Genomic DNA, 25,683 nt, shown 5'->3' with positions numbered 1-25,683 from the left:
TTATGTGATGTTTCTTTTGGTTTTCAGTTTTCCCTTTGTTGCAAGGCCACTGATAATGTTTTATTTATTTATTTTTCACTGTTTGGTTAGCGTTGTCATGTTAATGCAACAAAGCAGAGGTTATTGACCATACAGTCAAATACCTGGCACATGTCATGATGTTTGCCTACCTTAGTTGGTTTATGGTGAAAACTCTGGGCCACACTAGGTGAATTAACTCTGTGTCATTTGCTCTGGTAGTTGCATTTGATATTTGGGCTGAAAAATCAACCCAATATATACAGAAATGAACCAAAACCTTATAATTATCTACACCATTATAGCCATTTTTAAATTAAGACTGTCTTTTTATATTTCAAGACAATCTTAATCCAAAGGTTTTTAGCTTTTATCAAGAAGTGTAGCAAAAGCAGCTATGTATGAATCCAGGCAGTTCATGGTGAGTTCATTTCCCTGTAATTGGCCTTCCAAACACTGCAGGTCGCAAGGCCTTTTCAAAGATCAGGGCTAAGTACATGTCTGAAAGGTAACTGCGGAGCTGTTTTAAAATAAAAACTGAATCCATATAGTACTCTTTCAGTTGCGACGCATAAGATGAATTCGTGAACCGATAGCTCAAAGAAAACATGAATTAAAATAACTGTTACATAGCACCAGGTGGCGCGAGTTAGTAATCAATGCTTTGCAAGGAACAGGCAACGAACATGCATTCACAGTCACACTCGAAACGGAGCGTAATTATGCATGTAATGTGCATGTAATGAGCAGTCCTATTGTGAAATTTTGTAAAATAAAGCTTTAAAATAAATTAATTCTGGTGCAATCTCTCTGGCTACCCAACCACTCCCAGTTCTTTAAAATTCATTTTCTGGTTCATGCTGTTCACTTAAGATCAATCAGTTAAATTCTATACTATATGAACTACACAGTATCAAGCATAACTTTTAGAGTGATACATATATTAGCTCCAACCTTCAACGGAGGTCTTTAATCAGCTGCGTAAGCAAGTGCTTCATATTGTATGCTATGTAGCGCTACGTAGAACATTTCCATCAGTTTTACATGGAAAAGCCTTAAAAAGCGTTAAAACAAAAAATCCCAGATATCATGTTTGCCCTTTCTGAATGGTAGTTTTGATTTGTGAAAGAGGATTTTGCAGTCTTCTGTTGGTGGTGACTGTTATCTTTAGTGATAAGGCTGTCCATATACTACGCCCAGGTAAACATAGCTGGTGCTTCAATAATAAATCAAGATTTAAATGGCTAGAACATGGATAGGAAATGACAGGACAAAAATAGCGTAGAAATTGACCGCAGACAGTGATAAGATGATCATAACTAATGCTTGAATAATAAATCTTAAAGAGGTTATAGAATATGGACAGGTTAGAATGGAAAGAACCTACACACACATTCAATAAAGGATTTTTATAGCATTGATAGCTATTTTTGATCTTCTATGTGAAGATATTGACATCATAACAAACAATGGCTATATGATATGTGTCCCTTTGGAATTCAATGCGACAATAGAACATTACCTAATGGCAAACGCGGACAGATTTAGTAGGGACCAGAATTTTAAACTACCTAGCTCTAGAGATTATGTAACCTAAGTACAACTGAGGTGAATAATTGCTACAAAGCTATCTTGTGTCGTTGCGACAGTGATCTCTTGCAAATTCTGCCTTTCTTTTTAGATTATATATATATATATATATATATATATATATATAATTTTTATTTGTTTATTTTTTTCTCACATGTAATCGCCACAGGGAAAACAGAAGGGAAGTGACGTAGCCGAGTGTAACCCAATAGGAAACGTCTTATGTAAATGAGCTCCGCTTTAGTAGGAAGTGTCTGAAGGGTTGTGCCTTAGCTGGAATAACTAGCCAGCTGGCATTTACGAGGCGAAGCTGCTAAAAAGAGGGACAACGGCATCCTTATGGAACGAGGCTCTCTCTGTGGGAAAGGGATCTGTTGGTGACCTCTTTCGAGAGACAGGTGTGCTTTAATTACGCTGATTTAACTCATTGTATTATTTGATGTTTATTTGTTGTTTATTTGTTGTTTCACAGCTAGCTAGGTTACCACATCTAACGTTGACTACCTTCCCCTGTACTCTTCCAATGCCGTTTCCTCTAGTGTAGTTATAGCTACATAGGTTAGGCCTGCTTCTGTGTTAATGCTGCATTCTATATTTTTTCTTTAGTTTCATAACAATTACTTCTTTCTTTCCCACATTTTCTTTTTCAGAAATTGTGCACTGGGTGTAACTTAATCAGAAAAGCTAGCTAGTTAACCTAGTTGAAGCTGTAAAAGAGTGGCAGTGGCAGTTGTTAACTACGCTAGATGGAGAAACAGATCTACGTTGTCTGTTTATGTAGGATTTCTGTCGAGTTACCTTTCTGCCTCGCTAGCTAGCAGTGTTTTGGGGCCTAATCAGTAAATGAGGAAAACTGAATATGGGCACTTATTCTCTTACAAGCCTCTGCCTACAAATGATGGTCGTAACACAAGAACAAAGGTGTCGTGTGTGTGTGTGTGTGTGTGTGTATATATATATTTCGATGCTGTTTTGTTTCAGTAGTAGTGTGTGTGTGTGTGTATTTTCGCGAATCCAGTGGATGACGTCAGCCGCGACCCGCAAACCGCTGGATGCAAATAAATAAGATGGTTAACCTCACGCTAGCTAAAATGTCGCACTTTGAGTTTCATCGTTTGCTACGAAGCATCAAACAGTGCACGCAAACGGCAAAGACCACTTTGCACTTTGACATTTTTTCCCCACCCAAAAATACTGTCCGTTTTGGCGCAGAATTAGAGCTGGCTAGCATGAACAGTAGTTCGCGTAATTTTTTAGCAAGCAAGATAGATACTTATTTTTGAACGTGTGCAAAGATCACATTGAGATCTCTTTTCTTTCTAAAAATATAAATATACATTTCTTAGTTACACCAGCTTATAAGTTTACTCTGACGTGTCTGCTGCGATTGCGGCTGAAACACTGTTCTTTTTGGTGCTACCATCATTTGTTTTGGACAGCTCACATAATTATTTATTACTTATTTGTTAATTACTTATTTCACATAATTCAAGCCAGTTTTGGAGTGTTTGAGCTCGGCCGTTGTCTTAGCGTCCTTTGCCTGCCTCTCTGTAGCCAAGCCTTTAAAGTCTTTAAAATCACAACTAGACCTTAACACCGGGTCAGCTATTATTAAGTAAGAGTTAAGTCCTTAATCACTTAAGTTTATAGAAATACTAGCTATCTTATGTTGGCTAAATCACATTTTAATTTCTTCACAGTTTGGACCTAAACACTGTGACCAAAACCCCAAAGGTGACATATTTGACTAAGCACAGAGCACTACATTCAAGAACACATCTTGAGCAACAAAGTGAGTTACGCTGTCATAGTGAAAACACTAAATTGTTCCTCTTTGTTTTTCACTTTGATCTTCGGACACCTCAGAAATTTCTCAAAACCATGCAGCATCAGTACAAGTTCCTTTTTTTTCAAGGAGGTGTTTGCTTAACTGTTTTGCATTTGCGTGATCTTTATCTTGACTTCAGACTTATTTTTTGCCATTGCAATCAGGCCAGCCATGAGCAGTCACGAGCCTGAGGTGTACACGGTGGCACCGGAGATGCCAGCCATGTTCGATGGGATGAAGCTGGCAGCTGTTGCCACTATCCTCTACATCATCGTCCGGTGCTTGAACCTGAAAAGCCCCACAGCTCCTCCTGACCTCACCTACCAGGATACGCCGCTCCACCGCTTCCTTCTCAAGTCCTGCCCCATTCTGACCAAAGAGTGAGTGTGACGTAGAGCCTCCTCCCAATGCTGTGTATCTGTACCTCTTAACTTCATAACCTTTGATATCCCTTTACATTTGTTCAATAAATTTCTCTTATCAGTGGGACATTTTCCTTTGGGTGTATCTGTCTAAGTTTTGTGTTGGAAAACAGGGCTAGATTTTTCTCCACACCCTCAGACATGGTTTGAATGTGATGAGAAATTTACAGCCTGTAAATAGCCTAATGTGTCCATTTTACAGAAGAAATATTTACACAGGCAGAAGGAGCTGGAGGTTGGGCGTGTTTTGCCCTGGCGGCTTGAGTCATTAACCTACAGTTAGACTTAGCTCGGGATTCTACGTTTAAATTCCAGAAGGAGTGTCATACAAAAAAATTGTGTACAGGGTTCATCAAAATATACTTAGATTTGCTGTGCTGCCAGCCGATTGGCTGTGCTTTTTAATCCGTGACCCTCATTCTGTGGGAACTTGTGTCCTCTGGATGCAAGGTGGCAGAGTGCCTCTTTCATAACCCTAATAGATGCCTGGAAGGTTATATAACGATGGAAAACAATCACAGTTAGTACTCTGGGGGATTGGTCAGTGCAACAGTATGGCGCCTTCCACCAGCTTTATCTTTTTTCAAGAATTGCAATGAACCCTTTTACCTGGTTGGTTCTAGTGTGCTTGGATGGCTAAGCTGTTTATTAGATCTGCTTCCTGTCTGATTCAGGATAAGGTGGATCAAAGGGAAGAGGTGCCTGGAAGGCAGGCCTGGCTCACTGATGTGGATTTGGACTTTTGATCGTGAACGGGTGTGCCGAGCAGCACAAGTCTGCTGCGTGCTTCCTGTGCGATTATCGCCTGTTTGTGTGCATGTCTGGTGCTCACTGATGGCAGCTGAGGCATGCTACATATGCGGAACACTAGCAATTACTCCCGCACATGCAAAAAAAACAGGGTTTCCACTTCTGCCTCCGGTTCCCAGCAGGTATTTGTGAGCTGCTTATAAACTGTGTCGACACCTTTGTTGTTGTGTTGGACGTAACAGCAGCTAAATTTACTCTTCAAGATGGTCCTTTCCTTGACTCTCATATCTCTTTTTGTTCCGTCTGCCTACTTATCTCCTCTTAATAATCCAGTTTATCTAAATAGACACAATGACCAGATTATAAAACTTGAAACCCTTGTTTCTCCACAGATGGTTAATTGCTAATCATACGTCAACTATCCCTATCATCCTGCATTATTGCTTGCATAAAGACATGCTATAAAATGAATGAGGGTAGGGGCTGTGTTGGCGTTGGCAGGGAGGCAGAGGTGGAAGGACAAGGAAGTTGAAGTGGTTGCACGCTGACTTTGCTACCACTGTAGAACATGATTGTAACAGTGGGTCTGTGCATGTCATTCTGCTCCACTGAGTAACCCTTGGCCAATCCCGCAGACAATGGCAAAGGTGCTTGTCCGGTCCAGTGGTTCTGTTCTGGTCATTTAGCAAACGAGCACACCGTTTAATTCCATAGCTCCGTCGAGATTTGGAGGTGAGGGACCCTAAAGGACTGTAGCTCAACTTTTATAAGCATCTTGTTCAAGGATTTTTGTTAGTAATCATCTTGGCAAAAAAAAGCCCACCTGGTTTATATTTTCTTCTGCCTCAGGGTCATCTTTTTACCCCAGTATGCGGTCGGTAGGTTAACTTGTCGTAGTTTAATTGCGGGACACTGAAAGATCATGGGGGCTTGGAGAAGGGTGCATGGGAGAACCTCTACATGCTGACATTCGCACCCTCAAGGCTGACTAGCAGCAGCTGCATGTGGGCCAAGGCATGGTGGAAACGTGTCCTCTGCCCTTGCATGTTGCCTTGGAAGTCAGCATTAATCTGCCCATCTCTAGCAGTGCAAGACACCCAGTGCCTGCATCCCATCAGAAACCAGAAGTCCAAAATTAAACTGTACCTCCTACTTCCTGCAATAAAGACCTGCAATTAGAGATATTGGAATTATTCCACTGAATGTGGGTTTGTTTGTTGTTTTTGGTTGCATTGTCCTATAGCCTGTTATAGTATCTCTATAAGCATGCTCATATACTTGTGTTTTTAATTTCAAATCCAATTTAATTTCAAATCCAATTTGGTGCTGGTGGTGTGGTCATTGTTGTTTGTTAACTTGAGGACATCTTAAATGGTGACCTCTCTGTTGCCTGACTCTGTAATTTAAAGTTCAGGAGGAGAAATTGGTAACTTCAGATTATACCCTAAGGTCTGCTCATTATACTGTATAGACCTACTAATCTCACGATCATAAATGTATCACTGTAGTAACATAGCAGAGCAACGCACTAACCAAGACTGCATAAGAATGTGCTTTTTGACTTAGTAGAATAATGCAGTGCCTTGTTCGGCTGTGCCATCTTCCCCAGATACATTCCTCCTCTGCTGTGGGGGAAGAGCGGCCACATGCAGACTGCCCTGTACGGGAAGCTCGGACGGGTGAGCTCACCACACCCTGTCAGCCTGCGCAAGTATCTGCCCATGCAGGATGGTGCCACGGCAACCTTTGACCTCTTCGAACCCTTGGCAGACCATCAGAGTGGAGGTTGGTATCTTATGGGAGCAAAGCTGCTTTCCTTTTGGGCTGTTTTGCAATTGTTTTCCAAATTACACTGAGTCCTTGTCATGGTTGCATGCTCTCCCAAATACCAGCAACCATTTCAAACACATGCCATGCAAAATAACTGTCACCTTTGGTCCCATTTGTCCAATTGTGGAGCGTGGCTTGTCTTATTCTCTCTCTGCAGCCGACGTCACCATGGTGATTTGCCCAGGGATTGGGAACCACAGCGAGAAGCACTATATCCGCACGTTTGTGGATCACTCGCAGAAGCAGGGCTACCGTTGCGCTGTGCTCAACCACCTGGGGGCCTTGACCAACATCGAGCTCACCTCCCCTCGCATGTTCACATATGGTACGCCCTGTCGGCCTCAGATCCCTAGGGCACATTCCTCTGTTTTGCGTGTGTGGGTGTGGGTGGTGGGGTTTTTGTTTTGTTTTGTTTTGTTTTGGTTTTTTTGGTTGGTTTGTTTTTGTTTTCCTTTTTCTGTCCCATAAACCATAAATGCAACTTGTTCTTGGGTGTCTCTTCCAACTGTGCACCGTAGCTCCTGAGAACATGGCAAAGTTAGTGCCTCAGACTGTTCCATGCTGCATCAGTTCGAATGTAGTGGCCTACAGTAAGGCAGGACCTGACCTCCACCGGACATGTGGCCTTTGTTGCTTCAAGTTGTATGGCGAGCTCCGTGTGGGGTTGCGGATGTGTCCGGCCGCTGCGGATGTTTCCAGCGTGAGTGTTTGCTCACATGCATCTTCTCTGCCCCCTGCAGGCTGCACATGGGAGTTCGCGGCTATGGTTGGCTACATCAAGAAGACGTACCCCCAGACCCAGCTCGTCGTGGTGGGCTTCAGCCTCGGAGGTAACATCGTCTGCAAGTTCCTGGGCGAGAACCGTGCCCACCAGGAGCAGGTCCTGTGTTGTGTGAGCGTGTGCCAGGGCTACAGCGCACTCAGGCAAGCTGCTCACCGCTCTGCCCAAAAACACACCCAATACAACAACTGTAAACCAAGGCTGAACAATTAGTGGGAAAGCCTCTGATGGCACTTTTCCTGACTGCTATTGCAATTGCAATTCCAGCTGCTATTAACCTCCATATGTGTCAACTCATGGTCCACATAGGATCAGTTATCATAGCATAATTAAAACCTTTTTCTGTGGGAAAATGGATAAAATACTGTTGCTATTGTTTACTTGGATCACACCATTATCTATTATAGAATGGTTACAACTATAATTATTGTTATAATACTGTACCTACTATACTTATGCAAAGCAGGCTGATGTACAAAAGCTTTTGAGCTAAGCTTGCAACAGTAACCAAAGAATCTCACCCACCTCAGTACTATCAGGCATCTTACTGGTGAATATTCTGGATTTGTTTGGCTTATATAGGGTTAGATGGTTCATCCATCGTGAGGTGACCTTGATGTGACCAGTTATTGTGAAGATGCATGCACACATCCTCATTCTCACATGTATATGACATCTTCAGCTAATTTTAAGTTGGCCAACCCTTGAACCCTCTAAAAATAGAGGAATTCTGCAACCTCCTTTGACGCACGTGAGGTTGAAGTTTCCCTTACAGCTCCCTAGCAACCTTCCTGGAACAAATGTGGCATCATTCATGTTTATGGCATTTGACAGACATTTTTATCCAGAGTGACTGACTTGCACACATTTGTCAGTACAACAGTGCATGTATTCCCTGTGCTTCCAACCCATGGTGCTGGTGTTACTAGCACCCTGCTTTACCTGCTCTACCAGGGGAGCAGCAGACTGTACCTGCCCATCAGACACAGGGAGGGAAAAAGCTGTCAAAATTTGACAGTCACACCTGTGAAAGTCACACCTTCACTGTTGAAGGGAAAGCTTGCTTTTCTCATCAGTATCTCAGCAGACCTGATACAGAATGTCAGTGGACTTTGTCAGTGGTTGTGTGCGTGTTTTGTGTTTACATACTTTAATGATGCTGGATAAATTGAATGCAGTCATTGTGTAGCAGTGTGCTGCTCCGTCATGGAAACCTTGATGTCATTGGGTCTAACTGCACACATGCACATGTTGCTGGAATACAGTCAGGCTAGTGAGTCAGTCACATTGATGGCAGTATCGTGTGTCAGAACATACTGGGAGCCTAAGGTGTTTGTGTGTGTTTGTGTGTGTGTGTAGGGCTCAGGAGACCTTTTTGCAGTGGGATCAATGCCGCCGTTTCTATAACTTCCTTATGGCTGACAACATGAAGAAGATTATTCTGTCCCACAGGTACCTCATATCTTTCTGCTTTTCTCAGACATGTCCAAAATAATTACATGAATACACTAAAAATAGTTTAAACTGCAGCAAATAACATGCACTAGCTAAAATGGAACAGATTTTTAAGTGTACACAGTTTAATTGATGGTTAGTTGTTTTTTTTGATTGGTTAGTTTTGTTTTTGTTTGACTCATAGGGGCAGCCTGTTTGGGGGAGGTTCCCCCAAGATGGTGGACGCAGACCTGAGACGCCTTTATACTGCCACTTCCCTCATGCAGATTGATGACATCATCATGAGGTGTGTGTCTGCCACTCTGAGAAGCCTTCGAGCAGTTTGGTCAGTTGTGTGAAAACAAGGCTCGTATATCAAACAATGCTTCAAATGAAAAGGGATCTCTTGATCTGCAATTTTGAGGGTTGAAGAAGCTGCCAAAAAATAGCATATGAAGCAAGAACTTCATACAGGACCTTTTCTATTCTTTAGTGGTAGAATACAGTTGGACCTGTAGTGCAAGCATGGTCTTGTTTGCTGTAATAATAATGTTGTTATTCAAAGCACTGTTAAATCTTGTGCTGCTTTACTATGAAACATTCAGGTTTGAATCGTACTGTTTGGGGGGAAAATAGGAGACAACCTAAACAAAAAGACATCACTTTTTGGAAACTTTTTTTTTGTTCATAAATGTAACTTTTTAAAACAAATTAAATTTTGTGTTCTAGAAAATTCCATGGACACAGTTCCTTAAAGGAGTACTATGAGAAGGAGAGTTGTGTGCATTACATTCACAACGTGAGTACTTTGCCCTTTTAAACTAATTTTATTGTAGATGTCATGTCCAGGATGCTGGGTAGGGACATTTTTAATATTTTAACAGCACTGATGTCACGGTTTCTGTAGTCATGTGCCTTCCCTCGTGCTGTAGGTCAATGTTCCACTGCTGCTGGTGAACTCTGGAGATGACCCTCTAGTGCACGAGTCTCTTCTCACCATCCCGCGCACGCTTGCAGGTACCACCCCCTTTCTGCCACCCAGCGGGGTATTTTTGCAAGTGCGAGCCATTTGTTCATAACACACAAAGAAAAAGAAATAGACCGGGGGGGGGGGTGTTAACACCATAAATCTCCTGCATCTTCTGACTTTGCTGTGTTAGACGTGCACAAGTCTGTGCGTGAGCTGTTTGACAAATCCTACCGCTGATGCTGTAACTCTTCATTTTTAGCTGTGGTAGCATGAGTAGATTATCATGTGAAATAAAGATTGCTGAAGCCCTCCACGCACATCAATGGGCTTCTGTTTAGGTACTACAGAAAATGAAGAGGCGTGCAGACCACAGCAACATCTGACAGTACTTCCGCACAGGGCTCTTCCTACTACAGGGTTATATGCTGCTACAGAGGGCTGTTTAGTCCCAGACCCTGGCGTGTGTGCTATACAGGTCTATTTTAGCCCCAGAATCTGGCATGTGTGCGAGCCAGAGCTGTGTTAACCCTGGACCCACACAGCTGTCAACACCTGATAGTTTTAGATTTAAAGTCAAAGCAGTTCATCCAGGATTTTGAGGGAATTGCGCTTCTTGCATACTGAACCAGAATAACAGCGACTGTTTTGGACTGTAATTTCTTAAGTCTGTTGTGCTCTTTCTGCCTGTCTCTGTAAGGCTTGCACTGTCCTGACTGGTGGTCTTGGAGTAATGGTGTGAGGGGGTCATTTAAGGGCTCTGTAGACAGTGGGTTCACTGCTGCATTGCTGGTCCCTTTGCAAACAGGGTCCTCAGTGGTGTCTCTGCCCTTTGATGTGGAGGTCTCTATTTCCTTCATGATTTAGAATTTCTGTTTTAGTTGTCCTGCCAAAGAAAGATGTAGATTGTGGACTTTCATATGGTTTATAGCTTGTGATATCACAAAAAGGGGTGTGGTGTGGTTTTTTTTTTTTTTTTTTTAAGTTTCTTTGCCTACTACGTGTTAGTTTGGTCTGGGAAATGTAGAACATCCAGCTTTATTTGCATGGTATGACATAGCTTTGGTGTGTTCCAGAGAATATAATACTGGACATCTGTAAAAAGTAAAAGATATGAGAGAATTTCTAAAAGCATAACATATTTCATCAGCCACTTTCCAGGAATGTCACATTCCATGTATGCTAATTCTGTTTTAAGATAAGATAAGGTAAGACAAGATAAGGCAATCTCTCTCTCTCTCTCTGTCTCTGTCTCTGTCCTTCCTTTGCCTTCTGTTCTTGGCTCATTCTGTCTTCTTTCCTTTTCACCCCTCTGACTACAGAAAAGAAGGAGAATGTGATTTTCGCCCTGACGCTGCATGGCGGTCACTTGGGCTTCTTCGAGGGTGCTGTTCTCTTCCCACAGCCCCTAACCTGGATGGACAAGGTCATTGTGGGCTACGCCAATGCCATCTGCCAGTGGGAGAAACAGAAGCCACCGTGCCAAGGCCAGGACGGGCATCCCGCAGAGAGTGCTTGTTCGGACAAGACATCCTAACCTTTGACCTGACCTTCCCTTTCAGTTTACGCCCACGCACCACCAAACATATAGACCCTTCTGACCTCTCACCCCCTCACTTGCACAGAAATCTTCGAGACATTTGCGAAATCCAGACATTTTCTGAAGACTACACATGAATATGGACACGAGCACACAGACATTTCAGAGTAGGACAAAAATAACAATGATGACCAAAGAAGGGCAGAAGCACCGAGGGCTCCTTCGTGGACACAAATGGTCTATAGCGAAGTTTAAATATGTCGATAAAAGCACTGGCCCTCGTCGAACCGTGCCATGTGGAAGGGAGGACAGGGATTTAGAGCGGAAAGCCCAGAGCGCAAGAGTCGGCTGCTGCAGATCAATGCTGCGCACCACATGGTACACAACACGCAGAGCACTAGGGAAGGATCGTTATGCAGGCACTGTGTGCTTCCAGCCAGGACAGACTGCTGGTGCCTGGGTCACCTCATTGGTTGGGTACTCCGCTGTGCCGTTAATCCTGCCCACTGGTCTCAATGGATCCCAGCAGCATTCACATCACAAATTATTGTTTATTATTTATATTTAATTATTGGTAATTGGACACAAATTGTGTACCAAATGGGAAAAACCAGCTCAACCCCACAGGTAAAACATTTAAATACAAAGTCCTTTTTAAATAGTTTTTTATTCAAAGCATTTTTTTTTTCTTTCGCTTTTGCCATAATGTTTATTCGGTTTTTCAGCAGGCATTTGTGGTTGGAATAGTGACCAGCTGGTGGTCAAAATGAAGCAAGTGAACTGAATGGGGGAGAGAGAAGTCCAAATGTGAGCTGAATGCCTCCATCCTTTCAGTTTACCAAAGCCTGCTGCATTTTTTTTTCTTCTTCTTAAGATGAGCTGCCATATGGTTCTCCATCGTTTGAGATGTGGATCAAAGATCTTTTTATGTCAGCATTTCCAGAAAAGTGGGGGATGTGCCTTGCACTGCTAAGTGCTGGTGACACTGTCCTTCTGAAATGCAGTAATGCAGTTTAACTCAGCACTGTATCTGGGGAGCCAGCAGGAGGCGCAAGTACGCATTTGAGCCGCACTGCTGTGAAAGGCCTCGTTACAAGCATGGGGCCCTTGATTCCTACTGCCTTTGACATGTGCAATGTGCTTGATAACAAGGTGTCGTCTTTGTACCCATTATCTCTTGTAATAGGAAGGGGAGGGTGAACTGTTTATATGAATTCGATACTGTATGTGACCATTTTTTTTTTGCCATAGTTGTCTCAGTGGAAGAGGAACGGAAGTTTAATTGTATGGTCGTATTAATGGATGTCACCTGGTTTCAGGGCAAGTTGAGGGAGTGGTGTAGCTTTAGCCAAGAAAGCACCAAATGATTTCACTTCAACTTTGCTATTACCGACCTGAGAGTTTGTTTATCATTGCCCTGAGGGAGACTTCATAGTGGTTCACCAAGATGTTGGTTATAAGTAATTGCTATGCAGGCTGTTATGATTGTATGGATATTTTTCGTTTCTTGGCCTTCTAAGGTCAGTCATTTGGGTATGGAGAAACTGTATGCAGAATTAATAGATAAGTGTCCATTATGTAATTGCCCTCGTGTTGTGCCGTGTCCTTGTGATCATTCACCTTGTTTCTCACAATATCAGCTTAGCTGGTTATTTGCTCATGTCCCATCCATCTGCTTAGTTCTCACTTCATATTTCTGCTTGGCTTGAATGAGGTCAGGTGGGATTACTGCGATATGCATCTAACAATATGTGCAAATTACAAATTTATGTTGGGTTGTTTTTTTTTTTTTGACAAGACAACTGCTTGCTGTAATTGACCTTTGTAGAGGGTTTGGGGTCTCATGCTGTGTGTGTGTGTGTGTGAGAGAGGGAGAGAGAGAACAGAATTTCTTTTTCATTGAACAACCTTACATTGTATATCTTTTTTTGGGGGGGGGGGTTCTTGGGACTGGGCACATCAGTTTGTTCATGCAGTGCTGAAATGTCTCAGGGACTGAGAACTCCATTTCACTCTGTCACTTGATTCAGAACTACATCTGCCTTTTTTTGCACAAAATGCAGGTATATGTATCTCCTTGAGGAACTGTTATAGTTAGCTTCATTTTTATTCTTGTTTTATATATGTTTATTTTTCTCATTACTGCTTCATTATAACTGCAAAAGGGTGTATGTTGATCATAGCACCACCTTTTGTTCTGACAACCAAATCAAAATAACAATCTTTAAAAATATTTAGTAGATATTTGATTTAGGAACTAGGGGATTTTTGAACAATATTGTTAGCAATAATGTCCCATGTTTCTCTTTTCTCCATGCCAAATTGAAGAGCCTTTTGCAGACTGTGTCAAATCAGGAGTATGGAGAAGTGGCATTCTTGCTATTGTCACAAAATAGCTATAGTTTTAGTCTAGAGACAATCCCCACAATCACCAACAGCACTTGACACATCTATTTTGGAAATATTAATCCCAGCAAAATATTGATTTAAATTAGCCATGTGAGCCATTCTTAAAATAAGATATTTAGATGATACTATTTATGGAACCATTGGCTTTCATGTTACCCATTTCTCTAATTTTTGGCTACATACCATCAGGTGTAGATCACTTACTAAGTGACCACTTGTGGTATTTAAAAAAAAAAAAAAAATTCTAAACTTTGGGAAGGTGGGTTAACAGTGATTCATGTCTTCACAGTGCAATGCGTATGATGGGTGATGTGCTCAAGAATGTATCATTAACACCCTTCAGTGACCATACATAAAGCTAGATCACTGTTTTGTTTTTTTGGGGAAAAACAATGGTGTGTTATTGGAATAAATATAATTACTGTGTTCTAAAATAAATTATTTTGTTGTTAAAAATTTTTTGGTTCTCTGTGAATAAATATACTTTTGTGCAGTTGCAGCTGACACTTTTTGTGTAATAAGTGATTGAGCATAAGGAGTTGCAGTTCATAACATAGCCAAACCTTTTATTGGTACTCCAGCACCACCCTCAGTTTACATTTAAGGCATTTAACCGACACTTTTATCCAAACTATGACTGAGTACAATTTGAGCAAATCCCTCAGGGGCCCAACTTGGCAGTGGTGGGGCTTGAACCAGCAACCTTCCAATTACAAGTCAAGTACCTTAACCACTATTTTTAAAACTCAGTACACTAGGCAATGAATACAACTGGTCTATTAGAATGAAATTTGTTAATCCTGAACAGCCCTCAGTTTACTAGTCTAAGAAAAAACAAAAAAACGTTACAACATAGTCTAAACAAGTTCTAACAGTCTGCTTTATTGGAAGATTCAAGGTCAGAGTATACATCTACTGCTGACAGTGACAGTAAATGAGTCAATTGTGCTTTCCCATTTGCTGGCCTGTACATATGTGAAGAAGTAAAATTTATAAAGAGTACAACTGTCATGGTTGATAAAGCTTTGTATTGGGTTCTACTGCAATATACCTCATTCTACTGCTATATTCTGGTTTGTTCTGTGGTTTCCAAACGTTCATCCTCGCTCAAACCTACCATTTTTTCATTATGAATTAGACAAATCATTCTAGTTATATTCTGTACTATTTGCAAAGCCTTGTCAAAAACTTTGCCTTTTAAAGAGATGTGTCTTCAGAGCTGAGCAGCCTGATCGCTGTCTCTTTGCCATCGCAGTCTGGACCTGTCCCACTGAAGTCTGGAGGAAGGATTTCAACATCAAAATCCCTGAAGAAGGCATCCAGCTCATTACCATGGACAAAAACCTAAGCATGAAATTACAAAGAGGCTAAAATATACTGCTGCTATTACACTCAGCCCAGTATGATACACAAACAGAAGTAAAAACAAAGTAAAGCTGCATGTTAAAACAAGAAACAGCATTGTGCTTTAATTTGAATCCTGTGCACATTCCATTTTTTTTCTTTGGTCCACTCACTCTTTCTAGTAGTTTGCTTTTCATAAATGGTTTGACCACATTGTAGGTGGTTGTGAAGTACCAGGGCTGGTGGATCACATGCACAGCCTTGAAACGTGCGGGGAAGGAGTCCTAGCCACAGAAAGAAACTATCGAGTTCACCCTCATTGACGTTCCCTTAACAGACCTCAGAGTCTCAGTACAGAAGTTTGAAAAGTTCTATGGTGTGAAATCTATCTTGACATCAACATGACGCATGTGTTCCACTTGAATGTGTAATGTGCTGTTTCTCACCTGCAGCATGTCCACCATCTTCTTGAGGTCAGTGTGTTTGATGCCAGAGGCATGCTGCATGGTGAAGCCCTTAAAATTCTCCATGAGGACAAAGCCGTTGATCTGAGTTTCCTCGTTCTCCAAAAGTTTCTCCAGGATGAAGCAGTACGCACGCAACGTCTGTCATATTTGATAGGTAATCCATTGAATAGTCTGGCTTCTAGAGTTTTCACTTACTAAGGGCCTAAATTGTGGATAAAATCTGGGAGAGTTGACCTAACAATTTACTTTGTGTCAGCAGCACAAAGCATACTATTTAAATTTGGATGCTTGCCCTGGATTAAAAACAAAACAAAACATGAAAGCTGCACATACACATATGATCACAGTATTTAAACCAACATTCTGGCAGTCATTGAAACCATTCTGAGTCAGAGTGATGAATTTACATACTTCATCAAAAGTAACCTCCTCCATATCCCAGTCGTCTATATTGAAGAGCAGAACCACACGGCCATACTTGTCCCGGGTGGAGAGGACACGTGGGTAGCCAGCCTCAATAGTGCTACGAACTGCTTCAGGGCTGAAATCTTCAAACAACTCGGGGTAGTCTCGTCTGAAACGAACATAACCTGGTGCACAACAGTAAGACCTACTTTGTATGAACCATTCTTATGGAGGCTTATGGAGAAAAGTATAGTGGTTTGAAATGCTCTCAGTCAACAGTTTGTATTATACATTCATTTTCCATGGATAGTTAAGACAACCACAAAATAACACTACTGGCTGGCTTGATTTTGTGCCTTAGCACATGCTCTGTTCCAAATAACCTGAACATTCACATAGCTTTCTTACTGGTGCAAGAGGCAATGCGTTGTGACTGGCATACTTCTCCAGGAACAAGCATGCATGCACATGGAGCACCCCAGAGCCTCCAACGTGTGTGAAAAGCCCTGTGCATCAAAGCATATCCTGTCTGCCTGGTCCTAACTGTCCAACAGGCTTTTGTGAAACATTTGCCCTATTTGCACACAAAGGGACTCTGTGGAAGCTTTTTGGAATGCCCCAATTAAGGCAACGTGTTTCTTTCTGTCCATGTGATGAACAGGACAGAGATGCATAGTAGAACACAAAGAAGTCTTGAATTGTACAAACAGTTCTTGCACAAGCAGGAAAGCAGCAGGGTTGCCATCATGGACTAACATTTAAAAAACATAAAACATAACTTCACGATGTGTTAATAAGGGGATCAGACATAAAAAAAAATAAAAAATATAAATATATATATATTTAAATATTAAATATATATATATATATATATATATATATATATATATATATATATATATATATATATTTAAATATTAAATATATATATATTTAAATATTATATATATATATATAATATTTAAATATATATATATATATTTAATATTATATATATATATATTTTTTTTTATATATATACAAAAAACAAAAACAAAACAAAACAATACATTCTGACCACAGAAATGATTTTGTTAAATGGCGGTATATGGAGTATGCGGAGGAAGGAAAATTATTCCTGTACCCTTCATAAGCTCATGTGCCTTGTCCACGTTAAACTTTCGTGCACGGATGAACCTTAGAAGCAGGGAATCTGGCCCAGCCCTGAATTTCTCCTGAACACACTTGGCTAAAATGTCCCCTTTCCCAGCCTTTTCTTTCATCAGGCACCTGAGATCCTTCACAGCAGAAACCTTCCTCTCCTCAGTCTCATTCAACTCGTCCTTTGCCTGTAAGCGAAGAATGTGCGGCTGGATGAGGAAGGTAAAACAGATAACGTGTCCCTGTACTGGAAACTGAATGCCACTAGAAATATACGCTATACAGCTTCTGTTAAAGCTTCCATTTCCATTAATAGGTTTCTGTTAGAAGAATGTTACTGTAGTACTTGCTTTCACATGGTTCTCCCATGTTCCTCATAAATAACAGAACATTAAGATTCGAGACTCACAGAAGCTTCTCCACAGCAATGCCTGGAGCACAAAGGGGGGGCGCGGAGATGTCCTAGAAATTGTTATCTGGAAAGACATCTTGCGATAAGTCCACAAATTACCTTCTGCAGTGTGTGATCGGGCAGCTTCTTACATGGCCCAAAGACAGGCCCATGATCCTTTACAGTCAGATGTTCAAGCTTGGACCGCAGTGCTTGCTCCTCCTCTGACACCATCCGGAAGGTTCCGTTCTGATTGAACAATGAGATGCAAACTTTAGGCAATCATTGTGCAAAACTGTCACAAACGAAAATTAAAAGAAAATTAATCCCATAACAAGCGACTCCTAGAGACAGAGATCCATGGCACTCCTTCCCTTCCTCCAGCCTGCTGAATCAGGCAGGTGATAAGTTAATAGTCTGTTTCACAAGACCTCACAGAAGCAGTCAGACGCCAGTAAAAGACGAGTTTATCCTAAAGGCAACCTCTACAACAGGTTTGGCTACAAAATCAATAGGTACAATTGTGCTTAAGTACAATGGCTCAGAATAGGTTTGCAAATGTGGGACAACTTACAGAAGCCATGACTGGGTGACTCTATTCACAGCTACACAGGCACTGAAAACAGAGGTGATTCAATTTAAATCCAGTAAATGTAAACATTTCTTTGTTCATTTAGTAAAAATGGAAATGTATCCTATGTTGCATGATTTTACAGCACATGATTCCTTAAGGAACTTAACAGGGACAATTTACATGTTTTACAAATTTATTTATTTATTTATTTATTTTACAGTTGCCTCAGACTGACTCACTTATCAGGACAGTAAATTTAGCTTTTAAGCAGGTTTTTTTTTCCCTTCGGCAAATCAAAAGGAATGGCTCATGTGCTGCAGATCATGGCAAAGACTTTCAAAAATGATCCATCAAAAAATTTATGTAATCAGCAGGACTATAAAACCCTCATGCAGATTAAGCCTTGCGCTCTTTAATGAGGATCTAAATTTCATTGCAATTGCCAGGTGTTAGATTTATTGTGTGGGAGAATAGACAAAGATGAAACTAAATTAAATCAGAACTGTATAAATTACACATTAAATACTAAACTCCAATCATATTTCTAATCAACCTAAAAAAGTGTAGCACAGAGCCTTATAATTCTAACAGGATCATAATTCTAGCCACACTTTTCTGAAACATAGCACGACCAGAATGAGGCACTATAGGGATTAGAAGCCTCAATTTTAGTATTTCAGTGGCAAATTATAACACAATATAATAAAACATATGCATAATATGAAGTCAAAGACAATAGAAACACCACCGAATCCATTCTGGGTATAAACTGTGGGACTAACAGTAGTTTAACTTTATTGCTTTGAATAAATTCACTGAAGGAATCATACTGACTTTAACATGCCTACAGGGCTTTGTAGGAAATCATCTCATGCTTGCTTGCAGCATTTTTACTAACCTGTGGCATGAATTTAAAATATTGCTCCAAAACATTTAGTCTACATCACACAAAACCCAGGAAAACAAAGACAAACCAGTTTATTTCATCTTGCATTTTAATTAGTGATGTTAATGTCATTTTTTGACCCATACTGAGTATTAACAGTAAATGGATCTTCACTCAAAAACATAACAGTATGGTAATACCCAGGATGCAGTGTCTTACCTTAGCCAGAGAGTAATGAGCGCTGTTCTGACTGCACTGAGGAAAGATGCAAACTGGAAGACAACATAGCACTCAGTGTAGGGGGCCTTTGGCGAGGGGCAGAACTAGGCAAGCTGTCAATCACCAAGAATCTGACCTGTCACAGTGTGGAATGCAGAACAGCTCTGTCTACTGCTCTGTCTACTTTGCATAACTGCTCACAAGAGGTGGGCCAGGCAGCAACACTAATAAAAATGTCAGTTGGCTGAAAGAGAGATTGAGAGGGGTGGATGCCAACTGAGGGTTGAATGCACACAGAAGTCTTACATGTTTGTTGATGCATATTGTGTTTCCATTATCAGGTGTAGTTAGATTTGACTTTTATGAAGTTTCTGGTAGCAGCATGTTCAAAATAAATTGTGTAAAACGAAATACTGATACCACTCTTGATAGTCGCTCATTAGACACCATTCTCCTCGTGCACCCATTGGCACTAGCTGTAGTGCTGTAAGAAGTTTGTCTCAGAGAAGAAGAGCTAATCTAATCTCAGCTCAGGAATAGTAGGCATTTCATTAGGATATGAAAACACCCTTAACCTTTTTTGAGGAATCGGAAATGCTTTTGCGATGCATTGTGATGTACTCTTCACATACGGGAGACATACTCTCACATTGTTCAGTATAGGGTTTGATGAGTGTGATTATTTAATGCAGCAGAACTCAGTTCCATAAGGCCCCACTATAGGATGCATTACTTTTTTTTTTTGCCATTGCTGTGATTCAACCAATGATCTGTAACAAGGAAAATACTAAACCGCATGCCTTTGGATCTCCAATCGATCACTTCAAGTATAAAAAGGATAGAAACTGAGGGAAAAAAACAAAAAAAACAAAACAAAAAAACCCCACATCATCTGTGAATCTTAGGCCATAGACATAGACTTCAATTCCAAACCAAAAATGCTCAACAAATACTTTTTGCACTTTGATCCCGTCAGCTTGCCTTAACCTGCATTTACCTTGTGCTGATTGTAAACAACCTTCTTTGCTCGGTTAAGAAGCTGAGATGAGAGACCACCAGTAAGTCCGTTGAGCTGTTCTTAAGAGAACAATTCATCCGCCAATCATGAGCAGGCTCACCAGAGAAACATTTTCCTCTCTCTAGGCCCACTATAAAACTACTAACTGCTTGCTAACACCAACTCAATCTGATAATGATCTTTGCAACTTCTCAATTTGATATCATGCAGTTCCTGTTATAGACGTTGGGTTTAAAAGTACTAACATCTTATTCACACCCACATTATCTGCAGTAAACATATGCACAAACTAATGTATAATAATTGCTCATTTAAAATAATGAGAAAATTCTGATTTAATGTACTATCCATTGTAATCATCATTCACTTAACTATGCGTTAAGCATCTCTGACACTGCATTATCAAAGCAGAGTTTAGTGAAAGGTTGTGTCATGTGAACGGCTGAGGTAACTCCCGGACTCTGACCACCACAATGATAAACTTGTGAGATTAGGCATGTGAACAAAAAACAGATAATGAGTCCTGAATTAAAGTGTTTTAACACCACACTGATGAACACAGCACAGCACATAGCTCCACCCCTTGTGTACATGGCTTCGGGCTTTAGTGGTGCATTTTTTGCACTTTTTAAATTATCTAGTTTTGGCAAATCTTATGTCCCGAAAGCATATTTTCTTTTAGGTTTGAGGCATTTTTTTTCTGCAGGTTTTAGGAACTAGACATAAAAATCAAATCATCTGCATAAACACATTTAAATATTCAGCATAAGTCATGAGATGAAAATTTTAGTTCTGAAAGGAAAAAACAAAACAAAAAAAAAACAAAACCACACCCTGGAGAGTTAACCACCTAGCCTACTGGCACAATAAGTGATATCGCCGCACAGTGTTTTTCTGTGTGGCTCTAACAAACTTAACCCAACTTCCTCCTCGGCATTTGAAATGCAGAACATTTTCTAAATAGATTCAATTTCATATTTATTGAACGTGTAGGCTATAAAACTTAATCACTTCTAAATGGTGTCTTGATTAAAACGGCTTGAATATATAGCATGCATAGCTTTATGCAAGCAATACTTGGAAGGCACCCCACAGATTTAGTAAGATCACTAGGGTTAGAATTAACAGGGCCTGCACAATATAACAATTAAAAGTTTGTTCCCCCACATCACAGCATGTTTAAATTTCACCATGAGTGAAATGCACAAAACTGCTATGACTGCAAGTCAAAATCTTATCAGTAGAATTATCAACATAGTGTGTACAACAGTACCTCATACAGGTTTATCTGTTGCAAGAATTCAAGTCATTCCTCTAGTACCAAAAATGGCATAATAGGTTCAATATTTGAGTCTTCAGTAGAATATTACCTATTAAATACTAAAACGTTTTCATGGATTTAAAGACTCATAAGACAAACATAAGCACAAACATATTTGGCTTCTTAGACAAACAAACAAATGTTTTGATTTAAAAAAAAAAAACAAACAAAAATATATTGCACTGTTTTATGGCACTTAATTGTTCAAAATATTCCAAATATTTAAATCAAGTCCCAAACATCATGTTTTGATTAAGAAAAAGCTTGTTTTTAAAAACATCTTTATCCTGTCAGTTGGTTTTAAAAAACGTTATTGCATTTAAAGAGTTTATCACCTTCCATAGAATCCACATGCAGTAAGTGGAATGCTTTGAAATAAGCTCCGTGAGTTTCTTTCAAATACCTGTGGTCCAGTACTTGCCTGCCCAACAGGCAGGGAGTCCCTCAGCCTAGAAAACATAAGCTGGCCATAACGGAAAAGCCCAGTAGGATGAAGAGGACTTTGAGGAGCTGCCTCTCTGGAGAGTTGAGCTCATGAGGGAGGATCTCCAAAAAGGTGATGTAGATGAACGTTCCAGCTGCCAGCCCCTCCAGCACTGCCTGCACGAGTCTCCCGGCCTGCAGCTGAGCCTCGCTCACACCGATGCCCACGGCAATGCCGATGGGTGACATGGTGGCAAAGATGATGATGTAGATGGCGAGCCACGCAGGCCGCACACCACTCTGCACCAGCTTCACTGACAGGCTGAACACAATGATGCTCTTGTGGACCAGGATGGCAGTGCAGATCTCTAACACCTGGAGGAAGAAAAAGATGTCCAAAGATGTCCAAAACAGGTCCTGAAAGTGTGGCTTGAGCTTCAACAGTATTTTATCAACATATTGCATTTTTCTGAAATTCACACATTGATGAGGCAGATAAATTAGTCTTGGTCTGTGCCCATCGCATGGCTTCACATGGCTAACATTCTGTGTAACCTTTGATGATAAGTCAAATGTCAACGTGCATTAAAGAGCATGGCACAAATGCAGAAAGTGTTCTAGGAAGATGACAAACTCACCTATAATCGGTGTAGCCCTACATGTGAAGCACATGATCAAGCCTGGAAAGTCAAGCACTTTCACTTATACTCTTCCACTGACAAACTCATTTAGGTAATAGTGAACATGTTGCTATTTGAGCAGAGAACTTAATGAAATACAGTAATGCATCTAATGCCATGAAAGCATCTAATGTCAAGGCGTCAGCTGCTGTTCAGTTGGTGGTGGGGAGGGGTTATCAAGTTTCTGCCTGTGGTATTCTCCTGGCTTTACCAGATCTGATTCAACTTGTTGGCAAATTATCATCAAGATCTCCATGAGGGCAATGTCAAACACCTAGAATTGACTGTAGCAGGACGGTAATCTGACACATATGGCGGCAAGGATGCCCATTACACAGCTCTTTTACCTTGGCGTCTGTAGACTGCAAACCGATGGCCAGGCCCTCGAACACCGAATGCAGAGAAAGAGACAGGAAGAGCATGAAAGAGCGGAAGGAGGAGTGCGCCTGCAGGTCCACATGCACGTGGTGGCCGCTGCTCTCCAAGCTGTTCATGGAGTGAGGCCCGTGGGCATGGCCATGTCCCACAGGGGGAAGTAGAGGGGAACTCTCCTCACCGTGCCAGTGAGTGCAGCTGAGGACTAGCCTCTCGATGATCAGGACGGCAAAGAAGCCGCACGCCATGATAAACTCTGCCAGTGGGAAGTCGCTCTGCCGAGACAAAACAACAACAACAAAAAAAAGTAGACATCTTAGGGAAATTCCGCAGCTGAGCCGTTCCAGGCCCAAGTGGGATTAGCAAACGATTCTGCACCCAAAGCAAACTCACATCCATCTTCCTTATATCCTGTTCCACACTTATGTCAGACAGGTAATCTGGGATAATGTCCAAGAGACAGGCGGCCAGAAACACTCCTCCAGCAAAACAGCTGATTAAACTCAGGACTATTCGATGGGTTTCTGGGGAAGAGAGTCAAAACAAACACAAAAAGAGAGTCTCAGTTAGCTAACTATCTGTATAAAGGCCATTGATGCTCATTCGGTGATCATGTATCCAGTCTTTGTTTAAAGGGTGATTTTGCGGTATTCACTTTAACAGCTGCAATTTCCTTTCTTAAAGAAAACAGCCAAGAACAGAAGTTTCAGTTCCATTAAAAACACTGAGCTGGGTGTAAAGGATGAGCAACAAGGAAACTTTTGAATCAGCTGATTTTGGTTATAATTATGTAAGCCAATGTCCTCAAAGAGTGAACAGGCCTGGGGGAATATTATCGAACACCAAAGATTAACAGCAGCCCTACAAAATAAAGGAATTATCCAAGAACAAAAATGCTTCAACATCCTCTCGTTTCGGTTTAGAGAGCAATCTCCCCCTGAACTGTAGGCAGTGTCACGGCATTTTTCTGATAAGTGTACAAGTTTTCAGCCTGGTTAACAAACAAAGTTCTCCGACAAACACGCTAGCTATCCAACTGTATATATTCAATTTAATCGCTGTAAGGGATTAAACACGACTGTGGTGCCTAACATTTTGTGGAGGCTTTGGTGAAGGTCAGTTAGGTTAGTGAAGATCCCTGCGCTGAGCTTTAACCGCTCATTTTCAGTACTGAAGATGAGTGATCTTACCTGTTCCACTGCTTTCTCGAAACCACTTCATCGAAGCGGGGATGAATCCAAAAAACAAAGTAAGACACAACAAGCCTATGAGCGCACCCACTTTTACCTGCAGAAGATACTCCATCGCGAGGTTTTAGCAAAAAAAACAAACAAACAAACAAATATTTGTAAACAAATGCGGGAGATGGCAACCCCCTTTAATAGAGTCGGATTAAAACGGTTGTTTAAAAAATAGATCAATCATCTGGCAACGATACATCTTGTGAACGTTAGTCTCTGTGGAGATCGCTTAAAATAAGGTAGGCAGGTTATTTCTTTCACGCTTTTCTAGCTATAAGCGCAGATAAACCATTCTCTCTCATATTGCTCCGCCTCGTGACGTAGCTTATGAATGACTTGGAACTTCCTGTCTCTTCATAGCGCTAGGAATTATTTGGGCACGTCTGCAGCGTACGTACGTTTATCCCTATTATTCAAACAGGGCAGCTACAGGCATGAGGTTTTAAAAATGACTTGGATTCGCAAAAGGATCTGAGAAACATTATACACATTGGAATCGGTAGTACAGCACAGTTCATGAGCGGATATCGTATTGGTTTGAAATGACACACTGACAGTCTTATGACGGTGTCCACGTGAGGCAAAGCTCTGTAAAGCGAGAACAGTTGCTAAGGACATGTGACCTTTCCGTCAATATAAAAGCCAGCACCTGAAAACCTGAAAAAGTTGGCACAAAAAAAAGAGAAAGAAAAACAGCTGTTAGACGAATTAAGACAAATTAAGACAAAGTATGCTAATGTGTTATTTTACCACTAATGATTAGCTAGCTAATTAAAGGTAAACACCACATTTTGGTATTTTTCAAACTAATGATAAATACTATCTTGGACAATGGACGTATACCCAAATCGATTAAAAAATCATTTGTTTTTGACTACTTGCCTAGTGGCATTTGTGTTGACTATGACAACATCAATAAAGCTATATTTCCCATCCACTCTTAAGTTTGAGATTTTACACAGTACCTTCTCACTGTTAGATTTGGGTTTTTGTCATTATATTCAGGGAATGTATAATTGGTATATATAGTAATTAATGTCATTTTCTTACTGGTTTTGTCTGGATTTCTGTTTTAAATGGACTTAAAATATTAAATTGGGACTTTTATTTTTTGACAGAATTGGATTTGCTATTGTGCCAAGTGTCGCTAAAATCACAATGCTCGTGAGGCAGTCAAGCGCGAGCGCTGCCAAATATATATATGCTTTTTTTGGGTCAAAAATCTATTGAAAGCTAATCGAATTACTGTGTGAAGCTAATTTAGGAATCAAGACTAGAATTTATTTTAATTTTAATAATTATGTAGGCATTCATTTTACTTTTCCTTTTTTACACTAGCCTGAATATGTGTGCTTATTAGGCTATGTGACTTTTCTACTGAATATAGTATGCATTTAAAATACATAAAATACATATAAAATACATATAGGGGGTGGGGATTTTAAGGGCTTGCGACTGAGACAGGACTTTAAAAATTATTAGTACATTCAGTTTATATATATATATATATATATATATATATATATATATGCTGTTTAGTGTAATTATCAGATATTTTGAAATGTTAACCTGGCCTATTTAAGTCCAGTAAAAGTGGTTTCTCATTACTAAAGCTATCAGTGAGGTTGTG

General features: G+C 40.6%; 3 protein-coding genes across 5 annotated transcripts; 1 reads left to right on the top strand and 2 right to left on the bottom strand.

Moving 5' to 3' along the window:
- The first annotated feature begins 1,856 nt into the window (after positions 1-1,856).
- abhd2a (abhydrolase domain containing 2, acylglycerol lipase a) lies at positions 1,857-14,025 on the top strand. Of its 2 annotated transcripts, XR_014122551.1 has the most exons (12): positions 1,857-2,006; positions 3,309-3,400; positions 3,601-3,816; positions 6,218-6,393; positions 6,596-6,763; positions 7,179-7,362; positions 8,579-8,671; positions 8,859-8,960; positions 9,383-9,452; positions 9,586-9,670; positions 10,943-11,787; positions 11,886-14,025. XR_014122551.1 is itself a non-coding variant. In XM_027004537.3 (11 exons), exons 3-11 carry the CDS (start codon positions 3,608-3,610, stop codon positions 11,155-11,157), a joined length of 1,302 nt encoding a protein of 433 aa, XP_026860338.2. In that variant the 5' UTR covers positions 1,857-2,006; positions 3,309-3,400; positions 3,601-3,607; the 3' UTR covers positions 11,158-14,025. The 2 variants fall into 2 exon arrangements, 1 of the variants encoding a protein (XP_026860338.2); XM_027004537.3 differs by having other exon boundaries at positions 10,943-14,025.
- A 406-nt stretch (positions 14,026-14,431) lies between these two features.
- Positions 14,432-19,076, bottom strand: rlbp1a (retinaldehyde binding protein 1a). 2 transcript variants are annotated; one of them, XM_035531167.2, is made up of 8 exons: positions 18,996-19,076; positions 17,891-17,932; positions 17,437-17,565; positions 16,909-17,113; positions 15,792-15,970; positions 15,360-15,518; positions 15,087-15,197; positions 14,432-14,913 (listed from the first exon to the last, which is right to left on the bottom strand). In XM_035531167.2, the coding sequence occupies exons 2-8, from the start codon at positions 17,897-17,899 to the stop codon at positions 14,767-14,769; spliced, it is 939 nt and encodes a 312-aa protein (XP_035387060.1). In that variant the 5' UTR covers positions 17,900-17,932; positions 18,996-19,076; the 3' UTR covers positions 14,432-14,766. The 2 variants fall into 2 exon arrangements, with proteins under 2 accessions (XP_035387060.1, XP_081566122.1); XM_081709996.1 differs by having other exon boundaries at positions 14,432-14,846.
- Positions 18,868-24,383, bottom strand: slc39a1 (solute carrier family 39 member 1). Its single transcript, XM_027004542.3, has 4 exons — positions 24,003-24,383; positions 23,206-23,336; positions 22,785-23,087; positions 18,868-22,132 (listed from the first exon to the last, which is right to left on the bottom strand). The coding sequence occupies exons 1-4, from the start codon at positions 24,115-24,117 to the stop codon at positions 21,779-21,781; spliced, it is 903 nt and encodes a 300-aa protein (XP_026860343.2). The 5' UTR covers positions 24,118-24,383; the 3' UTR covers positions 18,868-21,778.
- Positions 24,384-25,683: the final 1,300 nt, after the last annotated feature.

This window comes from Electrophorus electricus, chromosome 3 (assembly GCF_041902795.1).
Source record: "Electrophorus electricus isolate QZ-2024a chromosome 3, ASM4190279v1, whole genome shotgun sequence".
NCBI lineage: Eukaryota > Metazoa > Chordata > Actinopteri > Gymnotiformes > Gymnotidae > Electrophorus > Electrophorus electricus.
The sequence above is the reverse complement of the archived record's forward strand: the minus strand, read 5'-3'. Positions and strand labels throughout refer to the sequence as shown.

What these genes read in the sequence shown, in the direction of transcription:
- abhd2a (XM_027004537.3), top strand. Translation starts at nt 3,608, where the DNA reads ATGAGCAGTCACGAGCCTGAGGTGTACACGGTGGCACCGGAGATGCCA. An exon ending in TGCCCCATTCTGACCAAAGA is followed by an intron (nt 3,817 to 6,217) that starts GTGAGTGTGACG and finishes CATCTTCCCCAG; the next exon opens with ATACATTCCTCCTCTGCTGT. An exon ending in GTGTGCATTACATTCACAAC is followed by an intron (nt 9,453 to 9,585) that starts GTGAGTACTTTG and finishes CTCGTGCTGTAG; the next exon opens with GTCAATGTTCCACTGCTGCT.
- rlbp1a (XM_035531167.2), bottom strand. An exon ending in CCGATCACACACTGCAGAAG is followed by an intron (nt 17,114 to 17,436) that starts GTAATTTGTGGA and finishes CTTCGCTTACAG; the next exon opens with GCAAAGGACGAGTTGAATGA. An exon ending in AGATGGTGGACATGCTGCAG is followed by an intron (nt 15,198 to 15,359) that starts GTGAGAAACAGC and finishes TTCTGTGGCTAG; the next exon opens with GACTCCTTCCCCGCACGTTT.
- slc39a1 (XM_027004542.3), bottom strand. Translation starts at nt 24,117, where the DNA reads ATGGAGTATCTTCTGCAGGTAAAAGTGGGTGCGCTCATAGGCTTGTTG. An exon ending in TCGAGAAAGCAGTGGAACAG is followed by an intron (nt 23,337 to 24,002) that starts GTAAGATCACTC and finishes TCTCTTCCCCAG; the next exon opens with AAACCCATCGAATAGTCCTG. An exon ending in TGCAGTCTACAGACGCCAAG is followed by an intron (nt 22,133 to 22,784) that starts GTAAAAGAGCTG and finishes TTCTTCCTCCAG; the next exon opens with GTGTTAGAGATCTGCACTGC.